At 41.0% G+C, this 20,791-nt stretch overlaps 1 protein-coding gene across 1 annotated transcript in view; it reads left to right on the top strand.

Annotated features, from left to right (window-relative positions):
* Positions 1-20,791, top strand: part of LOC104401778 (tensin-3-like) — a 78,606-nt gene that overhangs the window by 36,806 nt on the left and 21,009 nt on the right. The window contains 5 exon segments of the mRNA XM_010009466.1: positions 1-14; positions 17-1,217; positions 9,607-9,785; positions 10,150-10,267; positions 10,363-10,452. The exon segment at positions 1-14 is cut by the window's left edge and continues 72 nt beyond it. Coding sequence (XP_010007768.1) covers positions 1-14; positions 17-1,217; positions 9,607-9,785; positions 10,150-10,267; positions 10,363-10,452 — 1,602 coding nt within the window.

Here is a 20,791-nt window from a genome sequence, read left to right as displayed (position 1 = left end):
AGTGAGAAAGAAGGCCTCTTCCGACAGCAGCATCCGTGGTGTTGCTCAGGGTGTTCCTGTGACTGGCAGTCCTGATCACAGTGACCATACGCTGTCTGTCAGCAGCGATTCAGGACACTCAACAGCTTCCACCAGGACAGACAAGACTGAGGAGCGCCTTGTGCCTGGAGTCAAACGGGGTCTGAGCCCGCAAGAGAAGGCAGAGTTGGACCAGCTACTTAGTGGCTTTGGCCTGGAGGATTCTGTCAACACTACCAAGGATATGACTGATGTTCGAAGCAAATACAGTGGGACTCACCACATAGTGCCAGCTCAAGTTCATATGAATGGAGACACCAAACTGAAGGACAGGGAGACAGATATTCTGGATGATGAAATGCCTAATCATGACCTTCACAGCGTGGACAGCATTGGGACTTTGTCTTCCTCAGAAGGGCAGCACTCCACTCACTTGGGGAACTTCAGTTGCCACAAAAGCAGTCAGAACTCACTTCTTTCAGATGGCTTTGGAAGTAATGCTGGGGAAGAGCACCACAATGTTTTTGCCCCAGACCTGGGAATTGGTGTGGATCCCCTCTATGAGAGGACATTTGGAAGCACTGAGCCAAAGTCAACTCAGCAGTTGCAGCGGAATCCTTCTGTGTCACCCCAGCCTCAAGCCTATGGCCCAAGTAACTATTCTACTCAGACCTGGGTACGCCAGCAGCAGATGGTCACTGCTCACCAATATGGTTTTGCCCCAGAGAATGAAATTAGTGTTGGCATTCATAACACAGTGGAGAATGCAGGCAGTGTCCAGAGCCAGTCCCGAGCCCCGGACACCCCAACACGTAACTCCAGCAGCAGGGCTGCTGTACAGAGGGGGCTAGGAAGCATGCCAGGTGCTGCTGAAGCTGCAGAACATGCCAGTGCCGAGAGCTTCAAGTCAATGCCAGTGCCTCAGAGGGACACAAATAGCCTGGATCTAGGACAGAATGCAAGGGACTTGCCAGCTTCTCCAACTTTGGATATTGATCAGTCCATTGAACAACTGAACAGGCTGATCTTGGAGTTAGACCCTACGTTTGAACCTATCCCGACCCGCATTAACACTGTCACCAGGGACAGAAATCAAGTAAATGGTTTTACCAGCCTTGATGCAGATGTGGAAGGGCTTGGCAGGAGTCCTGGCTTCCATGACAAATTAGATGTTACAAACAGGAATCCCTCCCAGCATGGTAAGCTTTCTGAATATACTGCTTTTCCTAGCACTTGGGTGTTCTTGATGTGGTACAGCAGGACCTCAGGGCATAACTTACAACCTTCAGGATGATTATTAAGGTATGATTCCTGATACTCTCTTTACATAACCATCCAAGAATCAAACTGGTGTCAGGTAAGTAAGTTTTGCAGGTGCTTAGTTTTTGCTTGAAAAAAGTATTTACCTGTTCAGCAAATTCTTACCTGTTATAGACCATCTGTTGAGAACTTTTTGTGCTGTAACTTTAATAAGGGAGCAGAATTTCTACAGTTCCTATTCTGAGACATTTTTAGAAGGCATCTGTACTGAAATGGTTTGTGATTATATGCTTTTTATTATGATTTTTTTTTATGATTTCCACTTACAGTAGAAGAAAAAGCTCCAACTATTTTACCTTTAAATTTAGTGTAACTTGTATGACTGCAGAAATCATCCAGTGGAATTAAATGTGCAGCACTTGCTGACTGTATTGCCCAAGTTATGTTTTTAGAACTAACGGCTCTGCAGAAGGATGAGTAGTCTGTCCCTGCTTCAGCCCACTGAAACCTTTCATTAATGCTGTAGCTAAAATCTGTGGCAAACAAGCTCTTGCTGGTCTTACTGTCATGTCTGAAAATTCTTTGTGGTCTAATTCTTCTGGCAGAACATATCCCTTTCCCTCCTTCCCTCTTCCTCTTCTCCCTCTTCCTACCTCCAGTCTTGATGCAATGAAAGACTTGCTTGTGTCTCCAGGGTTTGATTCAGCATCAGCCAACATGCCAGAACATGTGCCCGTGGCCACATTGGACACAAACGAGCTGCTTCAGCTCAAGCCCACTTGGATATGCGAAACCATTCAATGATGACTGTGCCTAGCTAGTGTGTGGTTTCCATTCATGTGCATGATTATGATGGATCACCATCATAGATATGATGGATCACCAAGGATTTTTGTGTTTAGGAGGGTAACTGAGGACTTAAGAAGCCCAGAAATCCATGATGCTCATATGTGAGGTACTTCACTGTATGTTTGTTTTTAATACACAGTATGAGTTTTGTGGCTCTTGCAGGATTGAATTCATCAGTTTGTAATTCTTTTAAATCTTTCCAAATGATCAGCTCATGGAAAAATTGGAAATGAGATTTTTCCAGCAGGAGAGAACTCTTCTCTTTGGTATACAGTGAAGCTAGTGAAGGGGGTAAAAGGGTCATTTAAAATGAGCCACCTTTTCCATGCTGTGTTTAAAGGTATGAATATGAAATGTTTGGATTTTTCTCACTGATTCTGGTCTTCTCCCAGAGGAGAGAGGAGTCACTGTCAGATACCTTCCATTTGTAAAGTCAGGTAAAGCAGATAAAAATTCTTGCCCTAATAAAGACTGGGGAGAATAGAGTCCTTAGGGCATGTTGTGGAAGACAATTTGTTTTAAAGATAGTGATGAATTTAGAATTAAATATGAAAATACAGAGAGTGTTTAGAACTGTGGCTGATTTCAGTGTGGCAACAGGGCAGTGTGAAAGAATTAGGAGTCGGGAAGCTCCTTCACTTTTTGTTATGTCCTTGCCTTTGGTAAAGGCATTTTTCTCTCCTTCATCAACCTGAGCAAGGGAAAAGCAGGGTTAATGTTTTTCCATCTGTTTTTTAAGCCTGTCTCTTTAGAAATACTGAACATCCTTACAGGATGTTTACATCATACTGAACTTCAAATATAACCTTATGCATACTGATTCCCAAGCTACTTCCAGTTCAAGTCAATAGAAGACCTCTTTGAAGGATTTAATTAGACATAGAATATGTCTCTGAAAGTGAGATGGTCTGTATAATTTGTACACTGGAAGTGGTATGTGAGTGTGGTTTGCTAGAGCAAAGCACAACTTTGTTTCTGACACTGAATTTTTACTCTATTCCTTTTATCTCTGCTCCAAAGCAACACCCACATTCATACTGAAATCACAGAATCAAGATGTGTTTGAGTTTGGAAGGGACCTCTGAAGATCATCTGGGTCAGACCCCTTCCTCAGGCAGGGCCATATAGACCCAGCTGCCCAGGACCACATCCAGATGGCTTTTGATTATCTCCTACCTTCAACCAGCTCTATGGGCAACCTGTGTGTTAAACATTTTAAAACAACAAAACTACGAACAGATAAAAATTTAACTCATTGTGCCCGGGGAAAGTCAAAAGTCTGTTTCTGCATGTGTGAGAACAAACTAATGAATAATGTCATGGAAAGTTCCTCTTCAGACTTTAACATTGCTTTCCCTCCACAGTGCGCAGCTGAAGCATCAGTTCAGTCCAACTCCATTCCTGCATGTTCACATATATGCAGTAAAGCTGAAGTACTCAGCATATTTGCAGTGAAAGGCTATAAACGTGCTATACTAGAAAGAAATTTATATAATGCAAGCTAAATAATCCCTTAAAATAACAATAACATGTTTTTCATTGCCAGTTGGTGGTAGCAGAGCAAAGGGCTTGCTGGATATGTTTTACCTTATCTTGGAGTAGACTCACAGGATTGGGATAAGCAGGACATTCTGCAGGACACTTAATTAGCTGTTCAAAGTGCTGCAGCACAGGGGTTGTAGTTAATAGCACAAGGAAATACTGGCTGCCATAGGGATGAGGAGATAGCCATGAGTAAAGGATAACCAAAGCAGCAGTTGTTCACTGATGAATAATGGTCTTACACAGGTTTTAGGGGGAGCCCTACACCGTAGCACTCAAACAGTCCTTGACCTAACAAAGAATATAAAGAGCATGAATTGGCCTGTGCTGGAGGGAGTTGGCAGATGAGAGCTGAATGGGTTTGAGTGAGGTTGAATGGGTGAATGAGGTGTTCTGAGTGAGCAGGAGCAAACAGGTCTGGAGATGAATGGGACTGACATGATGCATTGTGTGTGTGTCTAACCAGAGGGTTGAATTACAAGAGGATGGTTGAGTTATCTGGTTTCCTGCATGAGTGTGCAGAAAATGTATGCCTTAAGAAAGTATGTGCATGTTTCCAGTGCCCTTCAAAGCTGGAAGAGTAAACTTAAGAGCAGAATGTGTGTGTCAGTTGGGATGTACATTATGGTGCATTCTTACCTCTCTTTGCTGGCATGTTTCTGCACTGATTGACAGATAGGCAGCTACATCTCCTGTCACGCTTCTTCCTAGAGGTTTTTATGCACATGTATCCTTAACATAGGTTAATGTGGCACAAACTACTGACTGCCCATGTAGCCAAGTTCTGGCTTCTGTCAAAATACCATCTTGGGTTAAGTGCTCAGTGTTTCTGAGGATAGGAAGGAGCAGTAATCCTTGAATTTCTTTTTCTAGGGTGTGTCCTTATGCACCATGTAGAAAAATGGCTCTTTTCTCCTTCAGTGCTATCTGTGTTGCTTATCAGAGGTCAGTCAGTGCACTGTATATTAGGATTTTCCAATTTCTTGCTTTTACATGAGCTGAGTTACATGGAGATGAGTTTCTGGCAGTAAATGAAGGTGCCATTTACTAGTAAGAGTGCTGCAGTAGTTCTGAATTTTAAATAACATGGAAGTTTGTAGCCTGAGGAAATTCTGATGTCTTCGTAACCTTTTGTCTGCAGCCATATGGTCCCCCTTTACTTTACGTATGTTCTTTCATGCCTAATAATATATGACCTCAGTTTACTGTTAAAGATCCTTTGTAAGACTTATTGCCTGGAACCATCCATCTTTTATCACAAAGCTTATGTTTACGGGGTAGAGAAGGAAAACCAAAACTATGTTTTGCTTCTATGTAGAAAACTAACTTACCATTACTGTCACCCATGGCTAATCCCTGCCTCCACCTTTTCACTTTTAAAATGTTACAACATTCATCTTCAGAAAAACATTAGAAGCAGTTGAAAGATTATGTGATCAAATTAAGGCAAAGCACATGAGCACTTGCATTCAACCTGTGGAGGTAGCCTGTCTCCATTGCTGTCACAGTGTGTCTGTCTGAATCAGGTAGCATGAGGAAGAGAGGGACTGTTATTTCCAGAAGGTTGAAATTATATTGTTCCTCTCAGCTGATTGTAATTCTTCTTCATGCATCAAGTGTTGAAAATATCATCTTTAAACATCCTTAGGTCACCTAATGTGGTGGGGACAATGCAGGTACACGATTCACACAGCTTTACATTTTGTGTGGAGTTTATATGGTTTATCAGGTCAGTGACGAATTGAGCATTAAACAAAGGCATCTTCCCTCCCTCAGAAAAATCCCAACATGCAAAATGAATACAAATGAGGTGACTAAACATCTGACTGCAAGTGTCTGGAACACCTTCAGAGATCTTTCCTCTGTCGAAAATAAATCTTTGAAGATGGTCCAAATTACAGTGTCATAACTCATGCTGCAGTGTATCTGCAGACAAAGGAGAGGGAAGTAACCCTTTTTGCATACTTTATTAAATAATAGTTTTTAAAAGCATTGAACTTTTCCAGATGTTCCCATTCACTCTCTGATATTCTGTGGGAGAACAAACCCATGACCTCTGAAATAAGCTGGAGAAACTAACAGGAGAACTAAGCTTCTCCATACCCTTATGTGCCTTATTTGCATGTGCTGACAATACACTACAAAACCTGTTGTAGTTTCCATCACACAGGAAAATGTTGGTATCTGACTTGGAGTTAATTTTACGGTGGTTAACAGGAAGTTTAAGTAGAGGTTTTAGCTAAACTGCAGTTGAAACCTGAGGTTTTAAGTCAAAACTGGATTTTTAACTAAATTCCAGTTTTTAAACTTTGCCACAAACACCCAGTTGCTGTGTTGTGAAGTCTTTTAAACCTAAGCCAGCAGTTAGGAAAATGTGGGATCACAGTAGCTGTGTAGCCAGTACAGACATTGTGAGGCCAGCAGCTGAAAACTAGTCCATATCTTGATTTTACAACTCACGTCTGTGACTATGTCACATTTGCTGTATCAATATATGTAGCCACAGATAAATGTTACTTGGTGACGAAGTTGATGGAGTTTCTACAGAGACATGTTATGATTGATTCAACTGGGTTATGGAACAGCATGTGCAAACCTTGCATCCTTGTGGGACTTTTGAATATTTTGGATGCTTTGGTTTTGTTTTGTTTGTTTCTTTTTAGCATAGTATTCTTAAGCTACTGTAACTAAAAGAGTCAGAGGTCACACTGAAATCTGGCTGCAGCTTAGTAGGGACTTTCGGTAAAGCAGGACACTGAAGGCCAGAACTCTTCACATCACTTGTTATACTCTGCCATTATTTTGTTTACATTTCATATTTTGACAAGATTTTTAATCACTATGCATGCACTTCAGTATACGTAATGAAGATATGCATTGTCCCACTCTACTCTGCGTTCATCAGGCTCCACCTGGAATACTGTGTTCAGTTTTGGTCCCCACTCCACAAGTTTATGTAAGTCTTTTTTAAAATATGTAATACATTGTTTTTGCTTAGGAAAAAAAAAAAACAACTCAAGAAAAACAATGCAGAGGAATAGAAGGGCAGTCAAGTGTCCTGAAGTAATACCCAGATCTTTAAAGTTGGCTGCACCTCTTCATGCACAAAACTGTACGAAGTCATTTAGAACCTCTTTATAGATAGGCAAACAAAAAGATGCTGAAACTTTTATATTTCTAACTAACTTAGGTTTGTAATTACCTGTTGTAAGGGGTTTCCAGTGTGACTGTAATTTGCTCAGTTGGCTGTGATACAAACTAGGTAGAAGTTAAGGGAAGGTATTCAGTGGACTCTACTGGGTTTGGAAAAGACTGATAATTGACTTCCATAATGGGCAGAAGGGATGTCAGTCCAGCTCGGTTTCCACCTCCACAAGAAAAGTTCTTCCCAGAGAGTCTTACCACATAGACTGTGCTTGCCCCACTCTCACTTAAAGTTGAGCTTAAGGCTAGCCCACAAGCCCTGCAAATCAAGTGGGAACATGTAAGCCTCATCTTACAACTTGTTGTGGTAACTGAGTATAGATGTGGACCTTTTAACGGTGTGCCTCTTGCGCTCAGTACATAGAAACATGTAGAATACATCAGGAATTAACAGAATAGTTTTTGAAGTTTAGTCAGGACAACAGTTAATATATGAGATGGAGCACTGTTGACATGCCACTGCAGACAAGATTTTGAGCTTAGTGGTGTTTTCTTTCTAATACTTACAAATACTTCTCAATAGTACTCCAGGAAAGCTAAGCAGCTAAAGAAACCAAACAAAGATTAACCTTTAACCACTGGCTGTGCTTATGTTAGCTGTAGCATTGGCATGGTGATAACCATCTGACAAGATAAAGCCCTGATGCTGTTCCAGTACCAATCTGTTTGAACGTTATTATTTGTTCTTCAGGGGAAACAGATTTATTGTTGTAGTTCACAAGGAAAAAAGAGAGAAATGAGAGTATACAAAATGCTTTCAGAGAAATAAATACGTGCTCCTGGGATATTTATGAAGCTCTGCCAAAACTTTAAGCTAACCTAGAAGAACAAAACCAAATTATGTGACTTCTATGAAGTCTTGGCTCCTGATGCTTTACACTGTAAAAGATACCTTTTAAATTAGTAAGTCTAAACATCTGTTACATTAAGTGAGGCAGCTCTGAAGTACGTTAGCAAAACTAATAAACTAAGTAAAAGTCTCTCCTCTGAGAGTTTTTATTGTCTATACCTGCAAAAAGGTCTTTGAGAATTAGCTATTTCTCTTAAAAGAGGATTTCTAAAAGAACTTACTTTCATTACTTCGTGTCATTTAAACTCTTACAGTCATTTCCAACTGTAAGTATGTGTTGATTAGGCACATCTCCTACACATCCTGATCATGGAGCAGCAGGAGTCCAAAGTGTGCCATTCATCTATGGGGGGGGCCCCCCCCAGCCACTTCCGTAGATAAAGATGATATGGACACCTTCCACACATACCCATTTCCTATCCTGAAGTACTGACAGAAGCCAAGGTGTAAAGCCTATCATGCAACGTAAGTGCAGGTATTAAAGACATTTCACCTTGATTATATAGCACAATTATGAAGTATCAATGCTCAAACAGGTTTTTGTATAGGAAAACAGATTTTACTTAAGATTAAAATGTAGACAAGGTTTGCAGACTAAAATCCATGGTACTTCAGTGATCCTGCATTGACCTGTATGTAACCTGAGTAACTTGATGGCAAGTAGTGGCTTATCCTAAAAATATTAATATTAAAAATATTAATAAATCTCTTGTAAAACTATAGAATTAGACACTTTCAGAAATCCATCTCTGCTACCATTAAAGCCAGTATGACAGTAACTACTACTAAAGCCAAGAAATAAATTAAATCCTACTAGCCACTCTGGAAAATTCCACCAATAGAGTTAAACTTCAGGGTCCAAATTTAGCCAGTTATTTCTTTTGTGGAGTCAATATAAATATACCGAACATCCTGGAAAAGACACAGCTGAGGTGGTTTTTATGGAACAACTTGGAAAATTAAAATACTTTTTAAGCATTCATATTTTAAACATTTATTTAACCCTTTTTCTTCTGGGTAGAATCTTTCAGGTGGAATGAGTATCTGAGAAGTTGCTAGGCATACAGTTGTGTTTGTACTGTCCTGTGTCACAGGAAAGACTACTGTGGGATGCTTCTTAATCACTTCTTACTAAGAAGGGCGGAAAAAGCAGTTGCTGCAGGGATATTCTGAAAGTGCCTGTTGGTGGGAGTGGATGGCTCTGTATAAAGTCTTGCTAACCATGAAGCTACATCTAATGACAGTCTAGTGACTTTGGAAACAAATACTGCTTTATGCCCCTGAATATCCTCGACTGTTCTGCAGGCTCAGCTTACTTCTGTGCTCATTCCTCAGACTCCAGCAGGTTACAGTACAGGTCCTGTGTGTGTCTGATACCTAATTTTGTGATTAAGTGTGATTGCCATGTGTGACACACAAGGTATAAAGTGAGCTGTGTTTATAAGGAAGGGCCGGAGTGTGTGTTAGCTAAAAAGAAACCTTTTTTTTTTTTTTTTTTTTCAGGGGAAATGCAGTCCTGGAAAGCAGCAATCATTTTGCTGCCGGGTGTTAGGGATGAGGTTTCCCATTTGGCTGCTCATAGCGGCGCCTGCTGGCAGGCTCTACCGCGGTCACCCAGATTAACCTCTTCCAAAAATGAAGCAGCATGCTGCTTTACTCGTCTGGAACCAGGTGTACTGCAAATGTGTTCGAACTTGTGCCAGCAAGAGTAACTATGACTGATTGTTTTGTTTCCCCACCTGTGTGATTTTGTAAAGCAGTTATGAAACCAGTTATTTCATGAGCATCTTTGAACAGAGTCACTGAAGGCACAATGGTGAAGTTTGTTTTAACAGCTCTAATTAAAATAAAGGTTATTAATCAGTTTACCTGTTTGTTTTCAGCACCAGGGACAAAAGATGATGATGCAACAGGGGGAAGGATCAGAAAGTTAAGTGTTGGGCAGTATGACAATGATGTCCCTGGGCAGCCGTCATATACCAGGTGTGGATGGATGAAGTCTCCTGCTACAGACCAGGCTGTAAATACAGGGTCACCTGTTCCTTTAGGGGAGACCAATGAGGTAAACCATGAAGAATTTTTCAAGAAATACTTATTATTGAACCAAATGGCTAATGGGGAATCTCATGTTCATACTCAGTGTCCAAAATCGGTGTGAAACTATTTGGCAGTCGCACTGTGGCAATAAGAAGAACAAAAGACTGTAGCTACCTAAGAAATGCAGTTCAGTGTTTGAGGATGTCCTGCTCTTGTCCCCTCTGTTTTCAGTTTTTATGCATGATTTCTGTTTTCCAAGATCTCTCTTCTGGAACAGTAGATCAGATTATAGGAAACCTCCTGTAATCTCATGAAAAATGCCCCGCTGTGTTGTAGGCTTCAGTGGGAATTTTCACACCCTAGTTTTGCTTTGTTTGTGCCCTTTCTAGATGGCTGCTGCTTGTTACCAAGATGAAATAGATGGGGGAATCTTCTCCCCAACAAAAAATGGAAATGAACTTGTCCCATCCACACCAGCTTTTCCCCTGTCACCAGAGACACCGTATGGTAAGGAAATGTCTGTCTCTTTCTGCTTATTTTAATAGCACTATTAACATTTCACCTGTTACTGAAGAGGAATTGTGCTTTTCCTTCTCTCCTAGTGAAAACACCTCCACTGTATCACCAGCGGATTCCCTCCAGCCATAAGGTCAGCAGCCCATCTGAGCTGTACCGAACCGGTACCAACCCTGGTAAGATATCCTTACATCTTAAGTAATTTTAAACTGAACTGTGCGTGAGGGCAGCTAACACAGTCGTGGTTATTCCTTTGTAAGTAGGATGTAGACCTGATGAATTTAGGCATGTGCAAGTTGGAGAAATAGAATTTAGCTGTGCTATTTTAGTCACATCAAAAAAGAAGTAAACAATGAAGAATTGTCCAAAGGAGTCCCATGTTCAGTGTCAAAAATCGGCATGGAGCAATCAGGCAGTTGTGTCATGGCAATAAGAGGAAGTGCAACTTCGTGTTTGATGCTGTCTTGCTCTTGTTGTCCGTGTGTGTTTGCATGGTATCAGTGTTCCATGATGTCTCTGCTGATACTTGATAATATCAAAGTATACTGTCAGGAGTCTTGAATTCCTATGGATTTTACTAGGCTTTGTCTCCTTCTGAGGGAAGAGGGGTGATATCCAGGTTGCTGTCCTTCTAGGCAAGTGAAGCTGACAGTAGTTTGGCAGTAGCTATGCTCAAGTCAAGGAGGTCCTTAATCAAAGGAGTGATTGTTCTGGAGGGAGGTTTGCCACAATAGAGTTTATAAATGAGCAAGCATGGAAAAGTAATTGGTAATAGATGATTATATGGTTCAAGATTTAATGGGATTTAGCTATGAATTTTATTATCAAAGGATTCTTCTTTCAGGCGTTAACTCTTTGCTGCTAAAAACAGCAGCAAAGCTATTGTTAGCCACCACCTTTTCTGTGCAAAACTATTTTAAAGCAGTAATTTAAAAAAATTAAGAGTATTTCAGGTGCCTGAATCAGAAAATGATGGATGTTGAAGGAAGCTAACATTATTTAAAACCTGAATAAAAATCACAGGCATTCAGTTAAGTGGTATGCCTTAGAAGATGTTCAGATGACAACTAATGTGTATATGTAGTTATATAGTTACAGTACTATATAGTTTATATAGTATAGTTTTAGCCTTTTCAGGCAGGATCTTGATAGTAGAGTTTCCAAGTTGGTGGATTTTGATGCAATAATAGTGATTGTTGTGGTTTTAACTTTGGAATACACCACTTCTTCTTTAATTTGCCTCATTTAATAGTCGTCAAAAGCAAATAACATCAACACAGCATAAAATTATCTTTAGTAATAAAGCAGTCTTCTACCCAGTTCAAGACATGTTTTTATGGCCCAGTTGCTGTGGCTTTGCCCTTTACTCTCTCAACTATTAAATAATTAGTGATAGAGCTCTTCCTGAAGGCAGCTTCAGCAAATCAATTATAGGTTGCTTACACTGAGTTCATCTACTGAACACTTGGTTGTTAAATGTTTTCCATTGCTGTTGCTAAGAATTAGGACTTGCCCTGGAAACTTGTGTGGCTTTAAGTGTATTTCTCTATTTGTTGGTAATTCTCCTGCTTAATTCCAAATGCTGTCATCTCTCAAATGCTGGGTATAGACTACTCAATTAATGGGACACTGAAAATAATTACTCTAGCTTAGACCAAAGCAGGTTATTCTCCCTTTGAATATTACTTTAAAAATGATGCTCAAGGTGTACTGAATGCTGCAGGTTAAGTGCTCAGCTGTCTATGGCTTTGTTTTTAGACACAGACATAATGTACTTTGACACTAAGGTTAAAGAGGTATGAGGTGGGTCAGTAGAAAACATGCAGTAAGCGCCTCTAAGAAATGTTAGTTGGGTGACTTTCCCATCAGAGCACAGAAACTTCTGTTGCCAGAGGCAATATTAGAATCCTATTTTAAATATTTGGGATTTTTTTTTCTTTTTTCCCTTCACTATTCTACTTTATTTATTGTCTGCATCTACAGTAAGTATCTGTTTACTGTATTTACTTGGTTCTGCATCTTCTGACTTCGGCAAGAAGTAAAGAAGACATCTTCTCATTGCTTTTGCCATCAATCCCTAATACATGGCCAGAGCAAGAGTTTTGTGTGTTGAATGAGGCCAAGAACCTGAAGGGAACCAGAAGCAGCTGTTCCTGTGGTTGAGGCTGCTCTAAGGCCATGTGACAAAGGTGACTCTAACAGACTTTGGAAGAATTCTTACAGCCCCAATTTTTAGTACTTTCCTTTGAGCCTTACTCTTCTTTTAAATGCTTCTGTGGGTTTTCTTTTGGCAGAAGCTGAGAAACATACTGACTTCTCCAGAGATTTTCAACAGTTTGAGGCCTTTGGAGAAATGGACTCATATCTGCCATTAAGATATTGCCCCTTTTGTCTCAGTTCAGCTCACCCTTGAATCCAGAATTGTGTTGTTCTACATCTCAGCTTTGCTGCTTATCTGCATTCCAAGTTAGTTCCAAGGATGCTGTAACATCTGACTACCAATTTTCTAGATATAATACTATCTTATTTCCTCCCCAGTTCCTTGTAGAGAATAGATTTCGGTGTTGTTAGCATGTAGCATGACAAGGGAGAACTTACTGTGGTTTTGTAAGAGTATACTTTTTAAAAGAATGGTACATGGTTTTATATATTCTGTAGTCAAGAATTACAATGACACCCAGTTCTTATGTATACAAAAGTGATAAAATTATCTGTCCTTTTGTAAATAATTCTTGTTATAAACTGTGTACTTTGTATCTTGAATTCATCCAATTCTTAAACTATTTATTGAAGTGAAGGGCACTATCTTCACTGAAGCCTGACAAAACCTTGTATAAAATGGTGCTCTGTTAGCCCTAGAAACCTTAGTGTTTTTTCCAGGGGAAAGCAGTTTGTTAGGAAAAGTCAGTCCAGTGCTGTTACGTATCAGTGTTATGTTTCAAGGCCAGGTTGGACAGGGCTTAGAGCAACCTGGTCTAGTGGCAGGGGATTAGAACTAGTTGAGCTTTAAGGTCCATTCCAACCCAAACCATTCTATGATTGATCCGTCTCACTTTCATTATCTATGCCCTACCCCTTCTTACTCCCCATATGTTTCCTTAAGACATCCTGCCTGTGCCACCTAGAAAGAGGAGGATTCCTTTCCAGAGCCTTGTTCTTTCTCAGATGGGAGCAAGTTTAAGCTCCTTCACTGTCTGTCCGGGCATGCTCTCCTGTGTAAGTGCTGCTGCTCCAGTGATCACTTCCTGCTATGGTTTCACTGCCCTTTTCCTCACTTTACATAGCTTGCAAGTAATGCAGCACCCTTGCAGTTCATTCTGAATTACCTTTTGAAAGACACCTTGTTTCTAAAGGCAAACTTGAGCAGTCTATAAATTGGCTAGACTTATAAATACCCCATGAAAAAGCAGGCTCCAGATAGAACTGGGATACAGCTCTTTGAGTAACACAATAGCCATTGTATATCCCTCGGGAGAGTCCCATACATCAGTGAAGGAACAGAAGCGCTATTCGTAGGCCATTTGGAAGCTTATAAAGGCTCTCTTATCTCAGACAGCATGCAGCTAATTGAAGTCCCTTTGTATGCAGAAGTAACAAAACCATAGCAAGCTCTTTGCCAGAGGACTGAACTCTGGCTCATCACCCCTGCCGCTCCACCCCTCGGGCCGGACATGAGGAGCTGCCTCTTCTTCAGCCCTGGCCAAAGCATAGACAGAGCTTTGCAGAAAATACGCCCTCACAAACGGGCTCTGTGTTGCAGCAGAAGGCAGGGGTCTGTGGAACAAGGGCAGATTGTCTCTAATCCTTTATCCATGTACTGACAGGAAGATGTGATGTCTTGTTTTCCGTCTTTTCCGAACAGCCTAAATAAACTTGTATAGTTCAAGCAGTGCATCTGGTGGAATGATAATACTGCTGCTGGTATGAGGCATCTCAGAGCCTTCAAGCATGTGTAAGGCCTTGCCTTTTCATACCCACCATGGAGTTAGCCCAGGTGCTGTACTCAAAGCTTCTGATACACATATGAGTTATATCTTTTCTAAAAATTATCCAAAAATCAGCTCTTTTCCTCATGCCGTCATGGAACTCCTCAAGACTGGTGTATTTCCACAGTTTTTCTCATATAGACTCTATTTTTATCTAAACACAGATACTGTAATCCTAAATTTCCCCCACTGACTAACAGAGGCTTAGTCTGTTCCATCACCCAGTAGAGTGATGAGTATTTCCTCAAGCTCTCTGAAGGCAAAACCACAACCTAGCAGATATCCTCATTAGTGCATAAATGTATTACTGATTATAATTCTAGACTGTTTGAATTTCATACTGTTACTCTAGGACTGCAATTTCTTCCAGTCACTGAGTTGCAAGGGAATTGAAATGTACTGCTAGGTTGGTTGATAAAAAAGCCAAGGTTCTGAACTGAAAATGTTTTCCATGTGTCAGGAGGGTTAGTAGCAAAGGAAGAAAAGCGATACTAATTTGTGAGAGGGGAAAAAAATCCCTGTTTATGATGTGCAAAATCTTTCTCCACAATACAAAGATGTTTCCTATAATATTTATTTATACCTACCTTCCTCTCCTCCCCTTAACTGTTCATATAAGGTATATGCATCCAAACCTAGAGCAATGCAGAGAATGGAACTTCTTCCAGACATCTGTTTATTTGCTTAGAACATCAGTGCATCCACTTCAGTGCATGGCTATCATATGCTCTGTCCTCCTAAAGGTAGATTTTGGGCTTTGCTGTTGTGATTTTGGGGTTGGGGTTTTTTTGGGTGGTTCTGTTTTCTGTTCTTAGTTTTGTGGTTGGTTGGTGGGTTTTAAACATTGACGCTATCAAGGAGCAATAAGAAATACAAGTAGAGACAAGAAATTTGTGATGTTTACTACAAGGCAGGTAGCAAGGTCTGTGTTACATTTTTCGTTGTCCTGCAGTAGACCTTGACATGTTTATCTTGTGGCTAAATAGAGTGCCCATGTCCACAATATATTTATAATAAAACAGCTTATGTTTCTTAGTTATGATCAAATATACCATTTAATAGTGCATATGAAGCCTCCATAGGCTTCAGGAGCAAGTAGTAAAGGAATTCGAATGTTTGGATTCTACCAACATGAACTTAATTAGGTCTTTCAGAAGGAGCATGTGGAATGCTGTAAAGCACTCATAAATGTTCAGAGACTGCTACTTGGCTGTTGTAAACACTGAAGTCAATATAATATGTTATGGTCTGGGTCACACTTTTCCCTCCCTGGATTACTTTCATTGACATATTCAGCTGAATAAACTTAATCTTTATGCAAACCTTTTATTGCACAAAGTCTAGAGATTATTTGATGTATTTTCAAGTCTTTATTGTCCCCGGCTTCCTTCCTTTTCCACTACTGATTATAATATAGTTCTTAACATATACAAACATGAAAACCCCATATCTTGCCTGGCCTGCAGAGTAAGAAGCAATGCTTATTAGCAGCAATTTCAGTTCAAATTCACAGCAAGTAATAATGTTCCATCTCGTGCTGAATAGCTTAATGGTTTCATTTAATTCACATCACTCCGTATGGCAGAAAATATGTTGTACAAAAAGAACCAAATTGAAGCTGAAAATAAAATACTTGTAGTCAGTGCCTGCTTTTAGTGAGTTATATTAACCAAAATACTTAAAGCCTTAAGTATTTTGTGTTTACAACTGAGCTGTTCGATAAGCAGATTCAGTTGAGGGTTTTTTCCCCCCACTCATTTGGCTAATGGGAGGTACTCTCCCAGTGCACTGAATAACTTAGGAGAGCTTTGTTCTCTGGTGTAGCGATAAGAATGAAATGGTTTAGAGGTTAATCCATTTAGCTAGCTAAATACGGACTGGTTTTGTTTATAGCCATGTTATGTGTTTTGACATAACACTTTACAAAGTCTGTACGTATTTTAGCCACTCATCAAAAATTCTAACATGCCATTGATTCAGAGGAGTAAAGGATACAAACATACCTACCTGAATATAAAAAGCTAGGCAGTACCAATTCCATGGAAGATAGTATGTGATGAAGAAGCAATGGGACAATATATATGTGTTATTCTTTGGCCAATATGTTAAAGCTGGCAAAAGACGCCATTCTTGTTGCTGAATTTTCGTAAGAAAGCTCATTGTAAGAACCCCTCTGTATTGAGGGTAGAGAACAGATGCAGCTCCTGGTTTCCTGAAATGGATTGCATTAGATTCTAAATCACTTCCATACGTGGTCACAATGAAATGTTACCCAAAGATGAGCAAAATATTTTTTGTTCTTGAAAACAGTGGGGGTGTTTTAAAAACAGCTTGAGATTACACACTGGTTGTGGTTTTCTTGTTCATTGATGTTGTTTTGATGCTTTCATATCTGGTCAAAAGAGAGTGTGTTATTAATACTTTTCAGTGCTCTAGAAGCATGTCTGTTGGTTGTATTCTCTGCAAAGGGATTTGACACCCAGTGGGGAGATGACACAGAGCTGATAAAACTGCCTCATGCTAACGTAGGCCTAACCTGTGCATATTAATGAAAGCTGAGACCTGTGCAATTAGGAGGGACCTCAGGATGTGCTCACCTCCCATATAAGATCAAGCTCAAACACTGTATGAAACGGTAAACTACAATGTTAATGAAAAGGTTTCTGCTGTGCTTAGGTTTGTTTCTTTGACCTTACCATTTACCTCTGTGTCAAAGTGGCAGCCTAGCAGTTTGAAATCTCTGCCTACCTGTGTTAAATCACCAAAGCATTTTGGCAATGAATTTATTATAAAGGGTGTTTGAAAAAGAAGATGAAGTTTAAGAAAGCATTAGAAAACAAAATAGAGAATATTTAGTATGTTCATAATATGTGTTTTGTATACAATGCTTGTTGTAGAAAATTCATTTCAGTTTATATTTGCTCTTCAGGGAGCATACTATACAACCAGTCTGTTTAGGTCATTGCTTAGCACCAGAGTGAGTTTATCAAGTAGATGCACTAAGAGACTTGTAAGTACCTGTCTGTCAAAGAACTGGTTTCATACAGCACTCAGAAAATTGATGTGTTTTGGAAACTTCAGGCCAAATTACTCTAAGAGGAAAAAGCAGCTCAGCAAATAAATGCCTACGGGTCATCAGAAGAAAATACCAAAGCAAGGGCATGTTAGCACTGATGGTCACAGTCTGAGGAATCCTCCTCCTGCTCCCACTGTCCAGTGCTGAGGGCACTGAGTTCGATGGGCATCAGCATTGCAACCAGCAAAGTAAGTATTGTGACTTCAGTGCAGTGACATTATATGTGATCACTCGGGTCTGGACAGGCAACTCCTCCCAGTTTCTATGACATGCTGTGGTATGGAATACCCCTTTGGCTAGTTTGGGTCAGGGGTCCTGTCTCTGCTCCCTCCCAGCTTCTTGTGCCCCTCCCCTCCCATCACTGTCAGAGCATGAGACTGAAATGTCCTCAATCAGGGTAAGTGCTACTGAGCAGCAACTAAACCATCAGTGTGTTACCAGCATTGTCCTCAGACTGAAGCCCAAACAGAAGCACTGCACCAGCTGCTGGGAAGAAAATTAACTGTATTCCAGCTGAAACCAGCCCATACATGGAACAAGGTTTTTCAGATTTTCCAGGGTGAGGTCTTGTACTATATGACATGGCACTCGATGACTGTGGTGTGCTGGAGTCATCCATGTACTTTGAGGGAAGGCCAAAACACAAGAAAGCTCTAAGAACTGAAATGCAGCTATGAGCACACCTTTATTAAACTACTGAAGTCTTAAAGAGGATCCTTTGTTTGGGTGCCTGGGAAGGGCTGGGCTGGTCTGCTGCAGTCACAAGTCAAAGGTGGTCTGTAATTTCAGAATCACAGACCTGTCAGTGTTGAGTGAGGACATAGAGGAAATGCACATTCAGTCCCACTTCAGTGTTTACAGATGCTGTTCTCCCCATGCTACTTCTTTTCATGTTCATTCCCTCTTGCAGAAGAGGAGATATCTAACTTCGTGTTTTTTCTATGCCTGAGATTTCATGAAGCTGTTCATATTCAGACATCTAGCAGACAAACTCTGAGTGCAGTGTCACTCGAGACTGACTCCCGCTTTTCTGTCAGTTGTAGGAGCAGCAGGGAAATGTATGCCATTCCTTCACAAATCATGGGGTTTGCTGTGTTCGTGTCTGAGGGCTGCAGCTTAGCCACCCTCCTGCAGGGTTTCCTGTTGGAGAAAAGTGTATGTTACAATTCAAACCCTGCATTTTAAGCCACTTTGTCTAGATCTTACAGTGTGATGGTTCTGATGCAACTGGGAATCTTGTGCACTTTACCTAGGAGAAGTACACAGGCCTTGCTATGTGAGTAAATACTACTACCCAGCAGAGGATGGAGGAGCTGACTCTTGTCTCTGTGCTGTGTCTGGCACAGTCAGGAAACCAGTTCTCCTTGCCAAATAAGTCTTTCTTTTGGGATGGCATTACCTCACAAACTGTACTCGCCTAAACCCAACCAGTTCTTCACTGTAGACATCCAACAGCCCCCTCCATAACTCTTACTTCTATGCTTCTCTATACAAGAAAATTCCAGTCTGGCCCTCTAGATTTCCTGGCTTTAGAGTTTCAGGTTGTTTTTTTACTTCCCTGGAACTCCACTCAGCTGGTTGAGACTTTGAACTTGTGGCAGAAGGACGAAGGGTGAATTTTCCTGCCAAGCACCTTATGTTTATCATTAAGTGTTCATGTCACTGATGAACAGCCCCCTAAAGATAAGCAACTCTGATTCTGTTAGAAAGCCCCATGAAAAATATCTTAACAAAGGGTAAATTTGATACAATGTGGGGAAAACTCAAATACATGAATGATTTTTAACTACCTGCTTTCTGTTTAGATTACATTCATACCTTTCTTTGGAAATGAACACTTTCTCATTTAACCCAGCCTTCCAATGTGCTGTCTTGGACCACTGTTACCTTCTTGGTTCAGTGTTACTATCTCCGTTCTTTTCTAATTCAGCAAGTGTAAACAGCTGAGCAAGCAAAGCTTCCAAGACTAGAAAATCGGGAAGGAAATGGGACATCCAAAGGTTTCCTGTGATTGCAGTGGGTTTCTTATTCGAAGCCAGGAATGCTTTCTATGGAGAGCAATTTTGTCTAATAATTATTGTTTGTAGGGGCTTGAAGCCTCTCTTTGACTGCATTTATTTCTGCCAGGAAGCATCTAAGACAAAGAGTGTAGTTGTCTAATAAATTAATCAAAGTAACTGATGGCATTCTAGACTGCTGCATTAATAACCTGTTCTGCCGCTGTGGCAAGGATTGTTCCACATGTTTTGCCTGGGAATATGATGCATATCACTACTCATCCTTGCTATTTGGATCTCCTGGATGCAACCATTATGAAAGTATTTAATATAAGCAGCTGCTATGAAGAAAATCAGGAGCAGGAGTAGTATTCTTCTATAAAGTGATTTAGTTTACCTTTTGGTCTGTTGAAGAAGAGAACATCTTAATTAGTATACCAGTACTCATCTGTATAATCAAGCAAATATGTGTATTTTAATGCTATCAAAAGTGTTTAGTACACACATTCAGAATATGTTGCTGTTTGAAAGCAACTGAGTACAGGAAAGCTTTAAATGGACATATTTGTTTCTGTCCATATCAAGTAATTTCCTATAGTCATCCTTTCAGAAAATCCGGTGCCCTGGGCCACTGGAGAACAATCTGGGGAGGAAGTGTGCTGCCCATTGCAGCGCTGCAGTGCTTCCACTCATCTTCCTGACCTGTAAATAAAACCTGCTCTGAACAATGATAGGGTGGTGTTGAATGCAACACTGTAGGGTTGCACATGGTGTTTTGTGAAAGAAACCCTGGGAAGTGAGTCAAACTTTATTCAGAGCTCTAGATCCTAAATTTATTGGAGAGTATTGAGCCAGTCTGGCATTGTAGAGCAACTGGGCTTTGGTCCACATTAACATCTTTGTCAGTGACAGCGACAGTGGGATTGAATGCACCCTCAGCAAGTTGCTGATGACACCGAGCTGTGTGCTGTGGTTGACACGCTGGAGGGAAGGATTAGGATCCAGAGGGACCTGGTCAGGCTGGAGAGGTGAAATCGAGCAAACCTCATGAAGTTCAACAGTGCCAAGTGCAAGGTGCTGCTTCTGGGTTGGGGCAATCCCAGCACAAACACAGGCTCGGGGAGACTGAATGGGGCAGCCCTGAGGAGAGAGACTTGGGGATGTTGGGTGAGGAGAAGCTCTCCATGACCCAGCTTCAGTGTGTGCTTGAGCCCAGAACCCCCCATGTGCTGGGCTGCACTTCCAGAGCGTGAGCAGCAGGTCGAGGGAGGGGATTCTCCCCCTCTGCTGCGCTCTGGGGAGCCCCCCCTGCAGTCCTGATCCAGCTCTGGGGCAACAGCACAAGAGGGACGTGGAGCTGCTGGAGCGAGTCTGGAGGAGGCCACCTATGGAGATGGTGCGAGGGCTGGAGCAGCTCTGCTGGGGAGCCAGGCTGAGAGAGCTGGGCTGGTTCAGC

Source organism: Nestor notabilis, unplaced genomic scaffold (genome assembly GCF_000696875.1).
Source record: "Nestor notabilis isolate BGI_N333 unplaced genomic scaffold, ASM69687v1 scaffold7752, whole genome shotgun sequence".
NCBI classification, from domain to species: Eukaryota; Metazoa; Chordata; class Aves; order Psittaciformes; family Psittacidae; genus Nestor; species Nestor notabilis.
This window is presented reverse-complemented; position numbering and strand designations above follow the sequence as displayed.